The 14,702-nt window shown below is 39.0% G+C and overlaps 1 protein-coding gene across 8 annotated transcripts in view; it reads left to right on the top strand.

The window, feature by feature from the left end:
* The window catches only part of ATF1 (activating transcription factor 1), a 68,520-nt gene that overhangs the window by 39,328 nt on the left and 14,490 nt on the right, over nucleotides 1–14,702 (top strand). For 4 of the 8 annotated variants that reach the window (XR_008681727.2, XM_055394409.2, XM_055394408.2 and 1 more), the window contains exons 3-4: nucleotides 3,409–3,528; nucleotides 8,281–8,381. Coding sequence is in view for 6 of the 8 variants with exons in the window: in XM_055394409.2 (XP_055250384.1) it covers nucleotides 3,409–3,528; nucleotides 8,281–8,381 (221 nt within the window). In the remaining 2 variants the exon portion in view is untranslated. Of the gene's footprint in view, nucleotides 1–3,408; nucleotides 3,529–8,280; nucleotides 8,382–14,702 lie in introns of those variants that run through there. The other 4 variants (XM_088836916.1, XM_055394411.2, XM_088836917.1 and 1 more) reach the window with 2 other exon arrangements.

Genomic DNA, 14,702 nt, shown 5'->3' with positions numbered 1-14,702 from the left:
CTTGGAAGGAAAGCTATGACTAACCTAGACAGCATATATAAAAAGCAGAGACATTACTCTACCAACAAAAGTCCATCTAAGCTATGGTTTTTCCAGTAGTCATCTATGGATGTAAGAGTTGGGCCATAAAGAAAGCTGAGTGCCAAAGAATTGATGCTTTTGAACTGTGGTGTTGGAGAAGGCTCTTGGGAGGCTCTTGGACAGCAAGGAGATCCAACCAGTCCATCCTAAAGGAAATCAGTCCTAAATATTCATTGGAAGGACTGATGCTGAAGCTGAAACTCCAATACTTTGGCCACCTGATGCAAAGAACCGACTCATTGGAAAAGACTCTGATGCTGGGAAAGATGAAGGCAGGAGGAGAAGGGGATGATAGAGGATGAGATAGTTGGATGGCATCACCGACTTGATGGGCATGAGTTTGAGTAAATGCTGGGAATTGGTGATGGAGAGGGAAGTCTGGTGTCCTGCAGTCCGTGGGGTCACAGAGAGTCGGACACGACTGAGTGACTGAACTGAACTGGCTTTAGTTAGGATCTGAAAAGTAAGGGAACTTCTGAGTGTAAGGCTACCTCTAGAGCTAGACTCTTAAGGTTCATGAGTTCTGTTTATTTTTACTCATTAATTTCTGTATCTCCAAGGTGGGATACCATCAACAAAAAGACAGTTAGACACCTGTTAAAGGCAGCAAAATTTCACAGTTCATTCATGCATTAGGGAAGAGAAACTCCAGCATCAATTAAGCTCAACTCTGCTGAAAGAAAAGTTGGGTCCCTTTTAAAATGCTGGGGTGTACTAAAGGAAAAGTATTGAAGATGTTAGGTGGAGAGCTTGGTCAGTGTGATCAAGCCGTCTGTGTCTGGTTGCTAATTGGTACTTCTCAAATTGAGGTTCCCATCCTTCCAGAGACTGGTAGACAAGGGCCCTGTCATTCTCGGTGATTACATTTCAAAGGGATAACGTTCAGGTCCTTGAGAGAGACATCATTTCTGGCTTGTAAAAGATTTGTATTTCAAGGATCAGAGAAAGGACTGACAGCTGCAATTTTTCTAAGGTTAAGAAAAGTGAGGCCAAAGGTGTTGGCTAGAACAAGCAGTTAATTATTTTGGCAGCATTAATCTTTCTCAGGGAGACCTTTTGAAGATACTGGGTCATCCTAGGGACGCAGCCTTAAGCTGACAGAAGCTGTGCTAGAGTTTGGTCTTGTCTCTTACAGTGTGTGAGGGAGGTTGAATGGGGTTGCTTGTGCTGAGTATCTAGTTTTTCGGTACCTGGATAAAGGGATTTCTGTTTGTTTTTAATTGAAGTGTAGTTGATTTGTAATGTTGTGTTACTTACACTGTTCAGCAAAGTGATTCAGTTACAACTAATAACAATAATAATAATCTCTCTTCTCTCTCTCTCCATATATATGTGTGTGTGTGTGTTAGTCGCGCAGTCATATCCGACTCTTTGAGACCCCGTGGACTATAGCCCACCAGGCTTCTCTGTCCATGGAATTCTCCAGGCAACAATACTGGAGTGGATTGCCATTCCCTTCTCAGAGTATGTATTTAATATCCTATGCCAGGGCTTTCCAGATGGCAATCAGTTCAGTTCAGTCGCTCAGTCGTGTCCGACTCTTTGCGACCCCATGAATCACAGCACGCCAGGCCTCCCTGTCCATCACCAACTCCCGGAGTTCACTCAAACTCACGTCCATTGAGTCGGTGATGCCATCCAGCCATCTCATTCTCTGTCGTCCCCGTCTCCTCCCGCCCCCAATCGCTCCCAGCATCAGAGTCTTCCAGTGAGTCAGCTCGTCGCATGAGGTGGCCAAAGTATTGGAGTTTCAGCTTTAGCATCAGTCCTTCCAATGAACACCCAGGATTGATCTCCTAGTGGTAAAGAATTCACCTCCCAACGCAGGAGATACAAGATATATGGGTTCGATTGCTGGGTCAGGGAGATCCCCTGGAGTAGGAAGTGGCAACCTGCTCCAGTATTCTTGCCTGGGAAATTCCTCGGGCAGAGGAGCCTGGTGGGCTACAGTCCGTTGGACAGCAAAGAGTTGAACACGACTGAGTGAGCACACAGAATATCCTATGCTAAACCGTAAGGGAAAATAATATTGACAAGAATAATGTATGTATATATGTTTTTTTTTTTAAATACTCTTTTCCCTTATGGTTTAGCATAGGATATTGAATATAGTTCTCTCTGCTGTACCTAAGTAGGACCTTAGGTACACCCATTGTTCACCCATTCTATATATAAAAGCTTACATCTAACTCCAACCTCTCACTTCATTCTGTCCCTCAACCCCTGCCCCTAGGTAACCACCAGTCTATTCTCTCTCTGTCCCTGATTCTGTTTGTTTCATAGATGGGTTCATTTGTGTCATATTTGAAATTCCATATATAAGTGGGAATCATACGGTATTTGTCATCCTTCTTTCTGACCTCACTTAGTATGATGATCTCTAGTTGTATTCATGATGCTGCAGGTGGCATTCTTTTTAATGGCTGTGTAGTATTCCATTGTTTATATATACTGCATCTTCTTTATCCATTCATCTGTTGATGGATGTTTAGGTTGTTTCCATGTCTTGCCTATTGTGTACACTGCTGCTATGAACATAGGGATGCATGTATCTTTTGAATTGTGGTTTTTTCCAATATATGCCCAGGAGGTAGGATTGCTGGATCATATGGTAAATCTGTTTTTAGATTTCCAAGGAATTTCCATACTGTTTTCTATGGTGTCTGAACTACTTCACCAGCTTACAGTCTCACCAACATTGTAGGAGGGTTCTTTTTTTTCTCTACACCTTCTACAGCATTTGTTATTTGTAGACTTTTAAATATGGCCATTCTGACTGGTGTGAGGTGGTACCTCATTGTATTTTTCTTTTTTTTGCAGGATCTTAGTTCCCTATCAGAGATCAAATTTGTGCCCACTGCAATGGAAGCAAAGAGTCCTAACCACTGGGCCACTAAGGAAGCCCCTCTCTCACTTTTTGACCCTTGATTTCTTAATTAGTTTTTAACCCGCTCTCTTCAGAATGACATGTTCTAAAGAACAATGATGTTTTTATCCAATCAGTTCCACCACCCAAAATATCTTCCAACCCTGTTCCCCATACATACCATCAGTAAATTATATATCTTTCAAGACCCAGCTGAAATAGCACCCTATCTTTGCTCCCACAGTAGATTGGTTTCTGTATTTTTGCTTGTATTATAACTCTTACTCTGTTCATTTTATACTCCTAGCTCACTCTCCTGCACACAGAAAATAGTTAATGTGTGATTAATAGATGTGGTTATATATAATAAGCTCTAAAATGTGTTTTCTAGTATAAAGAACTCAGCTATCTTACATGCACAGGTATTATATTATGTTAATTTAATTTTTATTTGTTCTTAGATGTCATTAAGAGGATCTGCGCCAGTGACAATTGTACCTCTTCCTGGAGAGCAAGTAGAGGTTCAGGGGGTCATCCAGACAGCTCAGTCTTCTGTAATTCACCCACCACACGTGCAAACGGTACAGAAATTAAAAGACTTAGTGGTTGAGAGAGGGGACTTGTGAACCTGGAGTCTTTGGACAACTGAAGTTGCTGTAGTTTCAATATTATAGACCAAGATGATGATGTCTTAGAAATTGGACTATAGAACAAATGAAGTTAATGGATAAGTTTTAGAACTTGTAGTTTCATGTATATACTACCCAGTGAAAACACAAGGCAATTTTGGGGAGAAGTTATTGTTTAGAATTTAAGGAAATGAAAGATTTTTCTGAAGGGAAAGCACCTTTTTATCCTAGTGGTATCCTTCACGAAAGAGAATTCTGAAGAAAGGGTGATGATGTGAGTGTCTTAGGAAGGTAAGAAAGTACCTACTTTATGCTTTATGGTGATCAAATAAAAGAGAGTGAGTCTCGGAATGCATTTGATCATCTCTCATTTTTAGAAGCAGCTATCTTGGAAGAAAAGTTGTGTAGCTTATTTTCCCTCTTGAGTATATACAGTGTCTGTGTAGCTCATTTTTCCTCTTGAGTATGTACAGCATCTGGCAGGGCTGTCAGCTCTGGAGCTGCATCTTTATGCGTTTTTTCTTTTGCGAAAGGTGATTGCTGCGTGGTTTTGCTGAGTTTTTATGTGAAGATTTTACTCTTACTTGCTAGTGCTGTCATTAGAGGTTCTTCCTCTTAGTTATAAGTAATGTCTTAGTTCTAGGAATTATTTTCTTCCTTGAGTTCACTGGGAGACTTTGGAGTAAACCTGCGGACAAAAGGTAAAACCGCTAAGATTTAGATTAGAAATGGTATATCTGTGATGCTTGAGGAAACAGAAGCGATTGATCTTCTTTAATTATTACTGTATTGTTTGTTACTGTGATTATTTGTTAACTATTACTGATTATCTTTTGATAGAAAAGAAAGAACGGGTCATAAAGATTTAAGATATAAAAAAGTATAAGTACATTTGAACTCATTTTTGAAGGTGACTGCAGGAGATCCAACCAGTCCATTCTAAGGGAGATCAGTCCTGGGTGTTTGTTGGAAAGACTGATGCTGAAGTTGAAACTCCAATACTTTGGCCACCTCATGCGACGAGTTGACTCACTGGAAAAGACTCTGATGTTGGGAAGGATTGGGGGCGGGAGGAGACGGGGACGACAGAATGAGGTGGCTGGATGGCATCACCGACTCGATGGACATGAGTTTGAGTGAACTCCGGGAGTTGGTGATGGACAGGGAGGCCTGGCGTGCTGTGATTCATGGGGTCGCAAAGAGTCAGACACGACTGAGTGACTGAACTGAACTGAACTGATACAGTGTAAAACAAGCTTCTTTGGAGATTTAAGATCTAAGTCTAAATAGTTTAGGGGAAGGCTTTCTGTACAGTAGGTAATGTAGAGAATTTATTTATTATGTCATTTCTAGAAGCCTGTTTTATTAAAAGAAGGTATCACAATGTAGCTTCAGAAAAATATTGAGAAATTTAATACATTTTAAAAATTCTTATTTTCTCAATTGTTAGATATAATTTAAAACTTGCATATGGTTATTGTGCTAACTAGTTTTAATAGGTTTTCCTTTTTTCTCTGCTTGAAAGTTTTCTCCTCAACATCTCCAGCACTGGCTTCTCTTGCCTTTCAGATCTCAATATCTCATCAAGGAGCCTTTCACGAACAATCAATATGATTATTATTAATAGTAGTTAACATTTAATGTGTCCTTGCGCTATGCCATGCACTAAATGCTTTACATGTACTCAGTTCAGTCGCTCAGTTGTGTCCGACTCTTTGCGACCCCATGAATCACAGCACGCCAGGCCTCCCTGTCCATCACCAGTTCCCGGAGTTCACTCAAACTTATGTCCATCGAGTCGGTGATGCCATCCAGCCACCTCATTCTCTGTCGTCCCCGTCTCCTCCTGACCCCAATCCTTCCCAGCATCATAGTCTTTTCCAGTGAGTCAACTCGTCGCAAGAGGTGGCCAAAGTATTGGAGTTTCAGCTTTAGCATCAGTCCTTCCAGTGAACACCAAGGATTGATCTCCTTTAGAATGGACTGGTTGGATCTCCTTGCAGTCCAAGGGACTCTCAAGAGTCTTCTCCAACATCAATTCTTCGGTGCTCAGCTTTCTTCACAGTCCAACTCTCACATCCATACATGACCACAGGAAAAACCATAGCCTTGACTAGACAGACCTTCAAAAACATCAATTCTTCGGTGCTCAGCTTTCTTCACAGTCCAACTCTCACATCCATACATGACCACAGGAAAAACCATAGCCTTGACTAGACAGACCTTTGTTGGCAAAGTAATGTCTCTGCTTTTTAATATACTGTCTAGGTTGGTCATAACTTTCCTTCCAAGGAGTAAGCGTCTTTTAATTTCATGGTTGCAATCAGCATCTGCAGTGATTTTGGAGCCCAAAAAAACAAAGTCTGACACTGTTTCCGCTGTTACCCCATCTATTTCCCATGAAGCGATGGGACCAGATGTCATGATCTTTGTTTTCTGAATGTTGAGCTTCAAGCCAACCTTTTCACTCTCCTCTTTCACTTTCATCAAGAGGCTTTTGAATTCCTCTTCACTTTCTGCCATAAGGGTGGTGTCATCTGCATATCTGGCGTTATTGATATTTCTCCCGGCAATCTTGATTCCAGCTTGTGCTTCCTCCAGCCCAGCGTTCCTCATGATGTACTCTGCATATAAGTTAAATAAGCACGGTGACAATATACAGCCTTGACGTACTCCTTTTACTATTTGGAACCAGTCTGTTGTTCTATGTACAGTTCTGACTGTTGCTTCCTGACCTGCATACAGGTTTCTCAAGAGGCAGGTCAGGTGGTCTGGTATTCCCGTCTCTTTCAGAATTTTCCACAGTTTATTGTGATCCACACAGTCAAAGGCTTTGGCATAGTCAGTGAAGCAGAAATAGATGTTTTTCTTCTGGAACTCTCTTGCTTTCTCCATGATTTAGTGGATGTTGGCAATTTGATCTCTGGTTCCTCTGCCTTTTCTAAAACCTGCTTGAACATCTGGGAGTTCACAGTTCACATATTGCTGAAGCTTGGCTTGGAGAATTTTGAGCATGACTTTACTAGCATGTGAGATGAGTGCAATTGTGCGGTAATTTGAGCATTCTTTGGCATTGCCTTTCATTGGGATTGGAATGAAGATTGACCTTTTCCAGTCCTGTGGCCACTGTGGAGTTTTCCAAATTTGCTGGCATATTGAGTGCAGCACTTTCACAGCATCATCTTTCAAGATTTGAAATAGCTCAACTAGAATTCTATCACCTTCACTAGCTTTGTTCGTAGTGATTCTTTCTAAGGCCCACTTGACTTCACATTCCAAGATGTCTGGCTCCAAGATGTCTGGCTCTAGGTCAGTGATCACATTATCGTGATTACCTTGGTCATGAAGATCTTTTTTGTACAGTTCTTCTGTGTATTCTTGCCACCTCTTCTTAATATCTTCTGCTTCTGTTAGGTCCATACCATTTCTGTCCTTTATCGATCCCATCTTTGCATGAAATGTTCCCTTGGAATCTCTATTTTCTTGAAGAGATCTCTTGTTTTTCCTATTCTGTTGTTTTCCTCTATTTCTTTGCATTGATCGCTGAGGAAGGCTTTCTTATCTCTCCTTGCTATTCTTTGGAACTCTGCATTCAGATGCTTATATCTTTCCTTTTCTCTTTTGCTTTTCGCTTCTCTTCTTTTCATGGCTATTTGTAAGGCCTTCTCAGACAGCCATTTTGCTTTTTTGCATTTCTTTCCCATGGGGATGGTCTTGGTCCCTGTCTCCTGTACAGTGTCACAAACCTCCGTCCAGAGTTCATCAGGCACTCTATCAGATCTGGTCCCTTAAATCTATTTCTCACTTCCACTGTATAATCATAAGGGATTTGATTTAGGTCATATCTGTATTTACATGTATTAACTAATTCAGTTATGACATGAGATAAAGCTAATTATTACAGATTTTTAAGTTTACTTATGTTTGTACCTGCCCTTGCCAGTGACCTCCACTTTGCCAGATCTAATTGTTGTCCTGGGTCCTTATATTACTTCACCTGCTAGCAGAATTTGACATGGTTGATCATTCTTTTCTCTTTAATACTGTCTTTGCTAGTTTTTCAAGGACACTGTGCTACTTTGGTATTCTTCCTGCCTCACTGGTGGCTTATTCTTGCCTCATTTGCTGGTTCCTCCCTTCTTTCCAGCCTCTTACTGCTAAGAATGTCGCTGGGTTTTGTCCTATCTCTCCTTCCTGAGCTCACTCAGTCTTGTGGCTTTAAGGGCTGTCCTAGAGGGCTGACTTCCCATATGTATGTCTAGCCCAGAGCTCTTCCCTGACACACAGGTTAGTATGTTCAGCAGATTCCTCAATGTCATTATCTATTAACTAGATATTAGTAGGATATCTAATAGCATTTCAAAGCATGTCCAAAACCAAATCAGATAGCATTAATGATAAAAAATCTGAGTAGTGTGCATCAGTCTCAAGACTGATATTTACAACTCTAGTGCAGTAGTGTTGCTTTATTTGGAGGATTGACTTGCTAGTTCTGAACCCGCTGTATTGTTTGTTCCTTTAGTTTAAACTCCTGAAATAAACTTTTCCCTTTTTCCTTTTATTTCTTTCTTTTAGACCTTAGATTTAATGACAAATGAATTTGGGTGGTAGAAGACAGAACATTTTTTTCTGAAAGTAAGAATTAAATTTAATTCTTTTCCCGCTTGGTTTGTTCATCTTAGTAAAACCAGTTTTGTTTTTCAGGTATCATCTTTATCAGAGAGTGAGGAGTCTCAGGACTCATCTGACAGCATAGGCTCCTCACAGAAAACCCACGGGATCCTAGCACGGCGCCCATCTTACAGGTTAGTGCTATGTATCAAATCCTTCATGTGTTATATTACCACATGAGTTTGAATGGTGTTGTGCAAAGCAAATTACATCAAGAAGGAACATGTGTTTGTATCAGAAGGGACGTGTTAAGAGAGAGAGGCTTGAGCCAGGTTATGAAGTACCCCTGTTGCTGTACTAAGGAGGAATTTAGACTTACCTTCTGGCAAAGTATTAAATATCTGTATTTACTTTTCATTAACTTTAATAGTAATTTGAAAGGACTGTAGATTTTAAGAATTGAACTACTTTGTGTTCCCGTCCTTAGCCTCCTAGCTTTTGTCTCTTCCTTTTGTGTGTGTCCCTTTGGTGAAACACAACTCTTCTATAGTCTGCGTATATTCTAGGCCTCATTTCCTCCTGGAAGCATTCTTTGTTTATTTCTCTGCAGCTTCAGGTTGGGTCTTTCTTCAGTGGCATCCTTTAACTGATTCCTTTTATAGTACTTATCTCATCCTATTAGAATTCCAATTTATTTATGGGCATGGTCTATGCATTATTTTTTGTGATCCTAGGACCTATCACCGGAGAAGGCAGTGGCACCCCACTCCAGCACCCTTGCTTGGAAAATCCCATGGACAGAGGAGCCTGGTAGGCTGCAGTCCATGGGGTCGCTAAGAGTCGGACACGACTGAGCGACTTCCACTTTCACTTTTCAGTTTCATGCATTGGAGAAGGAAATGGCAACCTACTCCAGTGTTCTTGCCTGAAGAATCCCAGGGACTGGGGAGCCTGGTGGGCTGCCGTCTCTGGGGTCGCACAGAGTCTGACACGACTGACGTGACTTAGCAGCAGCAGCAGAACCTATCACAATGACCAGCTGAAAGTAGATGCGTAATAATTACTTGATGAATGAATGGAGAGCTGAAGTAGTACAATTCACAGAAAGCTTTTAAAATAACCTGGGTGATTTCATATAGGGTAGTGGGATATCTTTGACATGGGTGGATCTGAGACATTTCTGTGTTAGAACTGACAAAACCTGGTGCCTAGAGGGTCGGAGGAAAGGGAGACAGAAAAGGATAAAATGGTTTTGAAACAGGTAAACAAATGCAGTAAGGTTTTAGATCTTATAAGAGAATTTTGTATAGAGTGTAGAGTCATTCCTGCCTGATGGAACAAATAGGAAAGACTTCATAAAAGATGTGATTTAGTTCATTATCAGTCTGATAAATTTTGAGAGCTAGGAGCAGGGATGGGTTTTGTGAGTCAGAAAGAGCGCTTCTTAGGCTGAGGAAACAGGGTAATAAAGGTGGATTATATGATATCGAAGTTGGCCTGTTCTGGGGACTGAGAACTTAAGGTACAGAGAGGAATGGGTTGGTTTAGCAAGAAAAGGTAAACAGGAGCCTTGTTACTTAGAACCTTGTTACCATGTTAAGGAATTGGGACTCTACTGAATAGACAGTTAACGAACAGAAGAAATTTTGTCTGGAATTTGGGGGAGGAAGTATGTGAAAAATAAGCCTACTAAAAGGAAATCGTAATCTGAAACTAAAAAAAAGTAATCCAGGGACTTCTCTGGTGGTCTAATGGTGTAATGGTTAAGACTCCGTGCCTCTATTGCAGGTGGCGGGGCTTCGATCCCTCATTGGGGAACTGAGATCCCACATGCCGTACTGTGTGACTTAAAAAAAGAGTAATCCAGTATGAAAGGAATTTCTCAGCCTTAGAAAACAAAAGTCCCAACCAGATAAATTAATATAAACTTACACCTAGATATAGCAATAAAAATAAGATCTTTGGAAGAAAGCTTCCAAAGAGAAAAGATGTGACCATTAGGCAGACAACAGATTTTTGAACTGTAGTATTTGAAGACAATGGACTAAAATCTTTAAATGACAAGAGAGCATAACAGTTGGCCTGAAATTACACATCCACCTGAAGAATCACTCAGAAATAATGGTGAAGTTAAATTAAAATCATTTGAAACTGATGTAAGAAATTACCAAAGGGTACATGTCAGGAAGAATAAAATGAAATGAAACAATAGGAATGTGAATATAAGAATGGTGATCGAAGACATTAAGATACCATTGACCTTTTAGAATAATACTAATAATGATTAATTTGAGTAGTTTAAAATCAAATGTAAAAAATATACCAGACAGAAACATATAAGACTGGAATGGTCTTCTAGAGTCTTGTATTAATTACCTTTAGACTGTTAGACATAATGACCAAAGGAATACAGGTAAAATATTTACTTTTCAAATAGGAGGCCTCTCAGCACAAAACAATTAGCTCCTAGATAAGATACTTACTAATGAACTGTGCATTTATAGGAAATAATAGACATGTCTTCTCACCCTACTCCAATAAATATAAAGCCATGTACAGACAGATATATTTGCTGAAACCAGAATGGGAAGCGCAAACTAGCAAGCATGAAAGCCAAGGTATACCCATTACTTCTGCAGGAAGGGACCATGAACCCAAGATTTTTGTATTAAGCTGAGAACCCTGTAAGAAGCTAGAACATCTGTAACAAAGCTTCCCCAAGTTAAGTTTTCTGAATTTATCAAAAATCAACCAAATAGGAATTTACAGTCATAAATCAAACATACGAGGAAATAAACCATCATAAGTGAGAATCAACAGAAACAATATATAATCAACTCAAATGCAGAAAAAGTACTTAATAAAATTCAGCACCTACTCATATTTTTAGCAAGTAAAGAATAAAAATGGACTTTCCTAGCATACATGGACTTTGAGAACTGAACTATACATGTGGCAGATCATAGCTCAAGTTCCAAACTAGCCGCTACATGGTGCACACAGGGTCAAATCTGAATAGCACTGCAGAGTCTTTGAAAACTGAAACTGATGTTGGAACTACAACCCACAGAAGGCCAGTCAGAACTTGTGGCTTAGACACAACCAGGTTGATAGCCTGCTAAAAGAAGAATATCAAAAATTCTCTGCAGGATTTAAAGAGTCAGATATCATAATATTGAAAATGTCCATTACTTGGCATACAAAGAACCTGGAAGAATCTTAACTTGTAAGGAAAGACTATCAGCAAATGCCATCATCTCCTAGATGAACAAGATACTGGAATTATATGACAAGGACTTTAAAGGAGCTATTACTGCAATGTTCTGACTAACAAGTAAGGGTAGATTCTCTTGAAATGAATGGAAAGAGAAACTCTCAGGAAAAAGATATAAAGAGAACAAAATAGAAATTCTATAGCTGAGAAATACAGTTAACAGAAATAAAACCTCACTGGATGGATTCAATAGGAGAACAGAGCTAAGAAGTTACTCAACTTAAAGATAGTTCAATGGAGAGTATCCAGTCTGAAGAATAGAGATCAGAAAAATTAATTCTCAGGGACTGGAGAGACAATACCCAAAGATTTAACATTGTGTCATGCGAGTCATAGAACAGAAAAAAAGTATGTTGCAGAAAAAATACTTTTGGAAATAATGACTGAAATGTTCCCAAGTTCACTGAAACCTACAGATTCAAAAAACTTGGCAAATCTTGAACAGGATAAAACACAAAGAAACCCCTGCCCAGACATACCATAATCAAATAGCTATGAAATAAACATATATTGTGAGCAACCATTTGTATGACACACCACTTGGAATTCTGTGAAAGACTGTAGATTTCTCACCAAAACTGCAGGCTAGAAGAAATGAATAGCATTTTTAAAGTGCTGAAAGAAAAGAACTGTTAATCCAGAATTCTGTGTCTTGTAAAAACACTCGGAAATGGAGTTGACTATTCTCAGATAAAAGAAAACTAAGAGAAATCATTAACAGCAGAGTTGCTCTAAAAAAGTTATTAAGACCAAAAGAAACTTGGAATAGCAAGATCTGGCAAATAGACTATTCTTCTGTGAATAGCTTGATAGTTGAGATATATTTGATATTTGAAAAAAATGACACTGATGGGGCTTTCAGTGTATGCAGAGGTAATATATAAGACAACTTACAAAATAAACGGGATAAGGTAGGCATTTAATATGGTAGTAAGGTTTCTAAGGTTCACTTCAAGTGGTAAAACATTGACTAAGTAGACTTGTCATCTGTATTGTAACACCAGAGCAACTAGTAAAGAAACTATACAAAGAGATTTAGTCAAATACACAATAGGTGAATTGGAGTTTTAAAAAATCTTAAAAAGAATGAAGAATAATTTTTTTAAAAAGCAAATAATAAAATGTTAGTTCCACCAATGTCAATAATTATATTAAGAGAGCATGGGACTTCCCTGGTGGGCCAGTGGTTAAGACTGCACTTTTCAAGCTAAATGTCCATCAGCAGAGGAATGGATAAAAGAAGATGTGATCCACATACACAATGAATATTACTCAGCTGTAAAAGGAACAAAATAGTGCCATTTGCAGAGACTGATAGACCCATTTGCAGAGACAGATAGACCCAGAGACTGCCATACAGAGTGAGGTACTCAGAAAGAGAAAAACAGATACTGTATAATATTGTTTATAGTTGGAATCTAGGAAAATGGTACAGGTGAACTTACTTGCAAAGCAAATAGTGACACAGATGTAGAGAAAAAACTTACAGATACCAAGGCGGGTGGGTGGGATGAATTGGGAGATTGGGATTGACATATATACACTGCTGCTACTGCTGTTTAGTCACTTCAGTCATGTCCAACCCTCAGTGACCCCATGAACTGCAGCCTTCCAGGCTCCTCCGTCCTTGGGATTTTCCATGCAGGAGTACTGGAGTGGGTTGCCATTGCTTTCCCCATATATACACTATTATGTATAAAATAGATAAACTAATGAGAACCTGCTGTATAGCACAGGGGACTCAGCTTAATGCTCTGTGGTGACCTAAATGGGAAGGAAATCTAAAAAGAGGGGTATATGTGTATGTATAACTGATTCACTTTGCTGTACAGCAGAAATTAATATGACACTGTAAAGCAACTATACTCTATAATAAAAATCAATGTTAAAAAAGACTGCACTTCCATTGCAGGAGGCATGGGTTCCATCCCTGATCAGGGAAGTTCCACATGCCCTGTGGTGTGGCAAAAAAAAAAAAAAAAAAAAGAGCACATGACTTAAACTCACTAGTTAAAAGAGATTATAAAATTATATACCAGTATCCCTCATGAATACAGACACAAAAATCCTCAACAAAATATTAGTAAATCAAATACGTTAACAGATAGAAGGTATTATACACCATAATTGAGTAGCATTTATCCCAGGAATGGAAAATTGTTTTAACATCTGAAAGTCAATTAATGTAATAAATCATATTTGTAGGATAAAACCAAAAAACTTATAGTCATTTCAACAGACACAAAAAGCATTTGATGAAATCTGGGTTAAAGGGTTTCCCCGATGACTTAGCACTAAGGAATCTGCCTGCCAATGCAGGAGATGCAAGAGACACAGGTTCGATCCTTGGGTCGGGAAGATTTCCTGGAGGAGGGAATGACAACCCACTCTAGTGTTCTTGCCTGGAGAATCCCAGGGAGAGGAGAGCCTGATAGGCTGCAGTTCGAAGAATCACAAAGAGTCAGACACAGCTGAATGACCAAGCACACACACAGTGCCCTTTAATGATAAAAATTCTCATCAAACAAATAGATGGGAATTTCCTCAACCTGATCATAAGTATCTACAAAAGCCCGTAGCTGACATATTTAATGGAGAAAGATTGAATATTTTCTCCTCCTAAGAACAGGCACAAGACAAGGCTGTGAATGTCTATTCTCACTACTTCTACTCTCAGGCAGTTAAGCGAGAAAATTAAATAAGCATACTGGAAGGAAGAAACAAAAGTTTGCAGATGACAGTAATTTCATATATAGAAAATCCCAAAGGATCCACTAAAGTAGAAATAATAAACAAGTTCAGCAGGGTTGCAGGATACAAAATCAATTGTATTTCTCTACACTAGCAATAAACAATTCAGAAATGAAATTAAGAAAACAGTCCTACTCATAACAACATAAACTATATAAAATACTTGAAATTAAATTTATAAATTAAAATTATATATCAGGTCAGCCAAAAGTTTGTTTGGATTTTTTCCATATGGAAAAGCCTAAATGAACTTTTTGACCAGTCAAGTAAATTTAACAGATGTATATAATATTAATACTTACATATTGAAAGCTAAAAAACTTCATTGAGAGGAATTTTTAAAAATCTTAACTGAAAGACATTACATGTTCATCAACTGGAAGACTGAATATTGTTAAGACAAATAACCCAGTTAAAAAATGAGGAAAAGACTAGAATATTTATCCAAAAGAAGATACACAAATGACCAATAAGCATATGAAAAACTGTT

The sequence above is a fragment of the Moschus berezovskii genome, chromosome 6, assembly GCF_049115385.1.
Source record: "Moschus berezovskii isolate FMDL1 chromosome 6, NW_MosBer_1.0, whole genome shotgun sequence".
NCBI classification, from domain to species: domain Eukaryota; kingdom Metazoa; phylum Chordata; class Mammalia; order Artiodactyla; family Moschidae; genus Moschus; species Moschus berezovskii.
The sequence above is the reverse complement of the archived record's forward strand: the minus strand, read 5'-3'. Positions and strand labels throughout refer to the sequence as shown.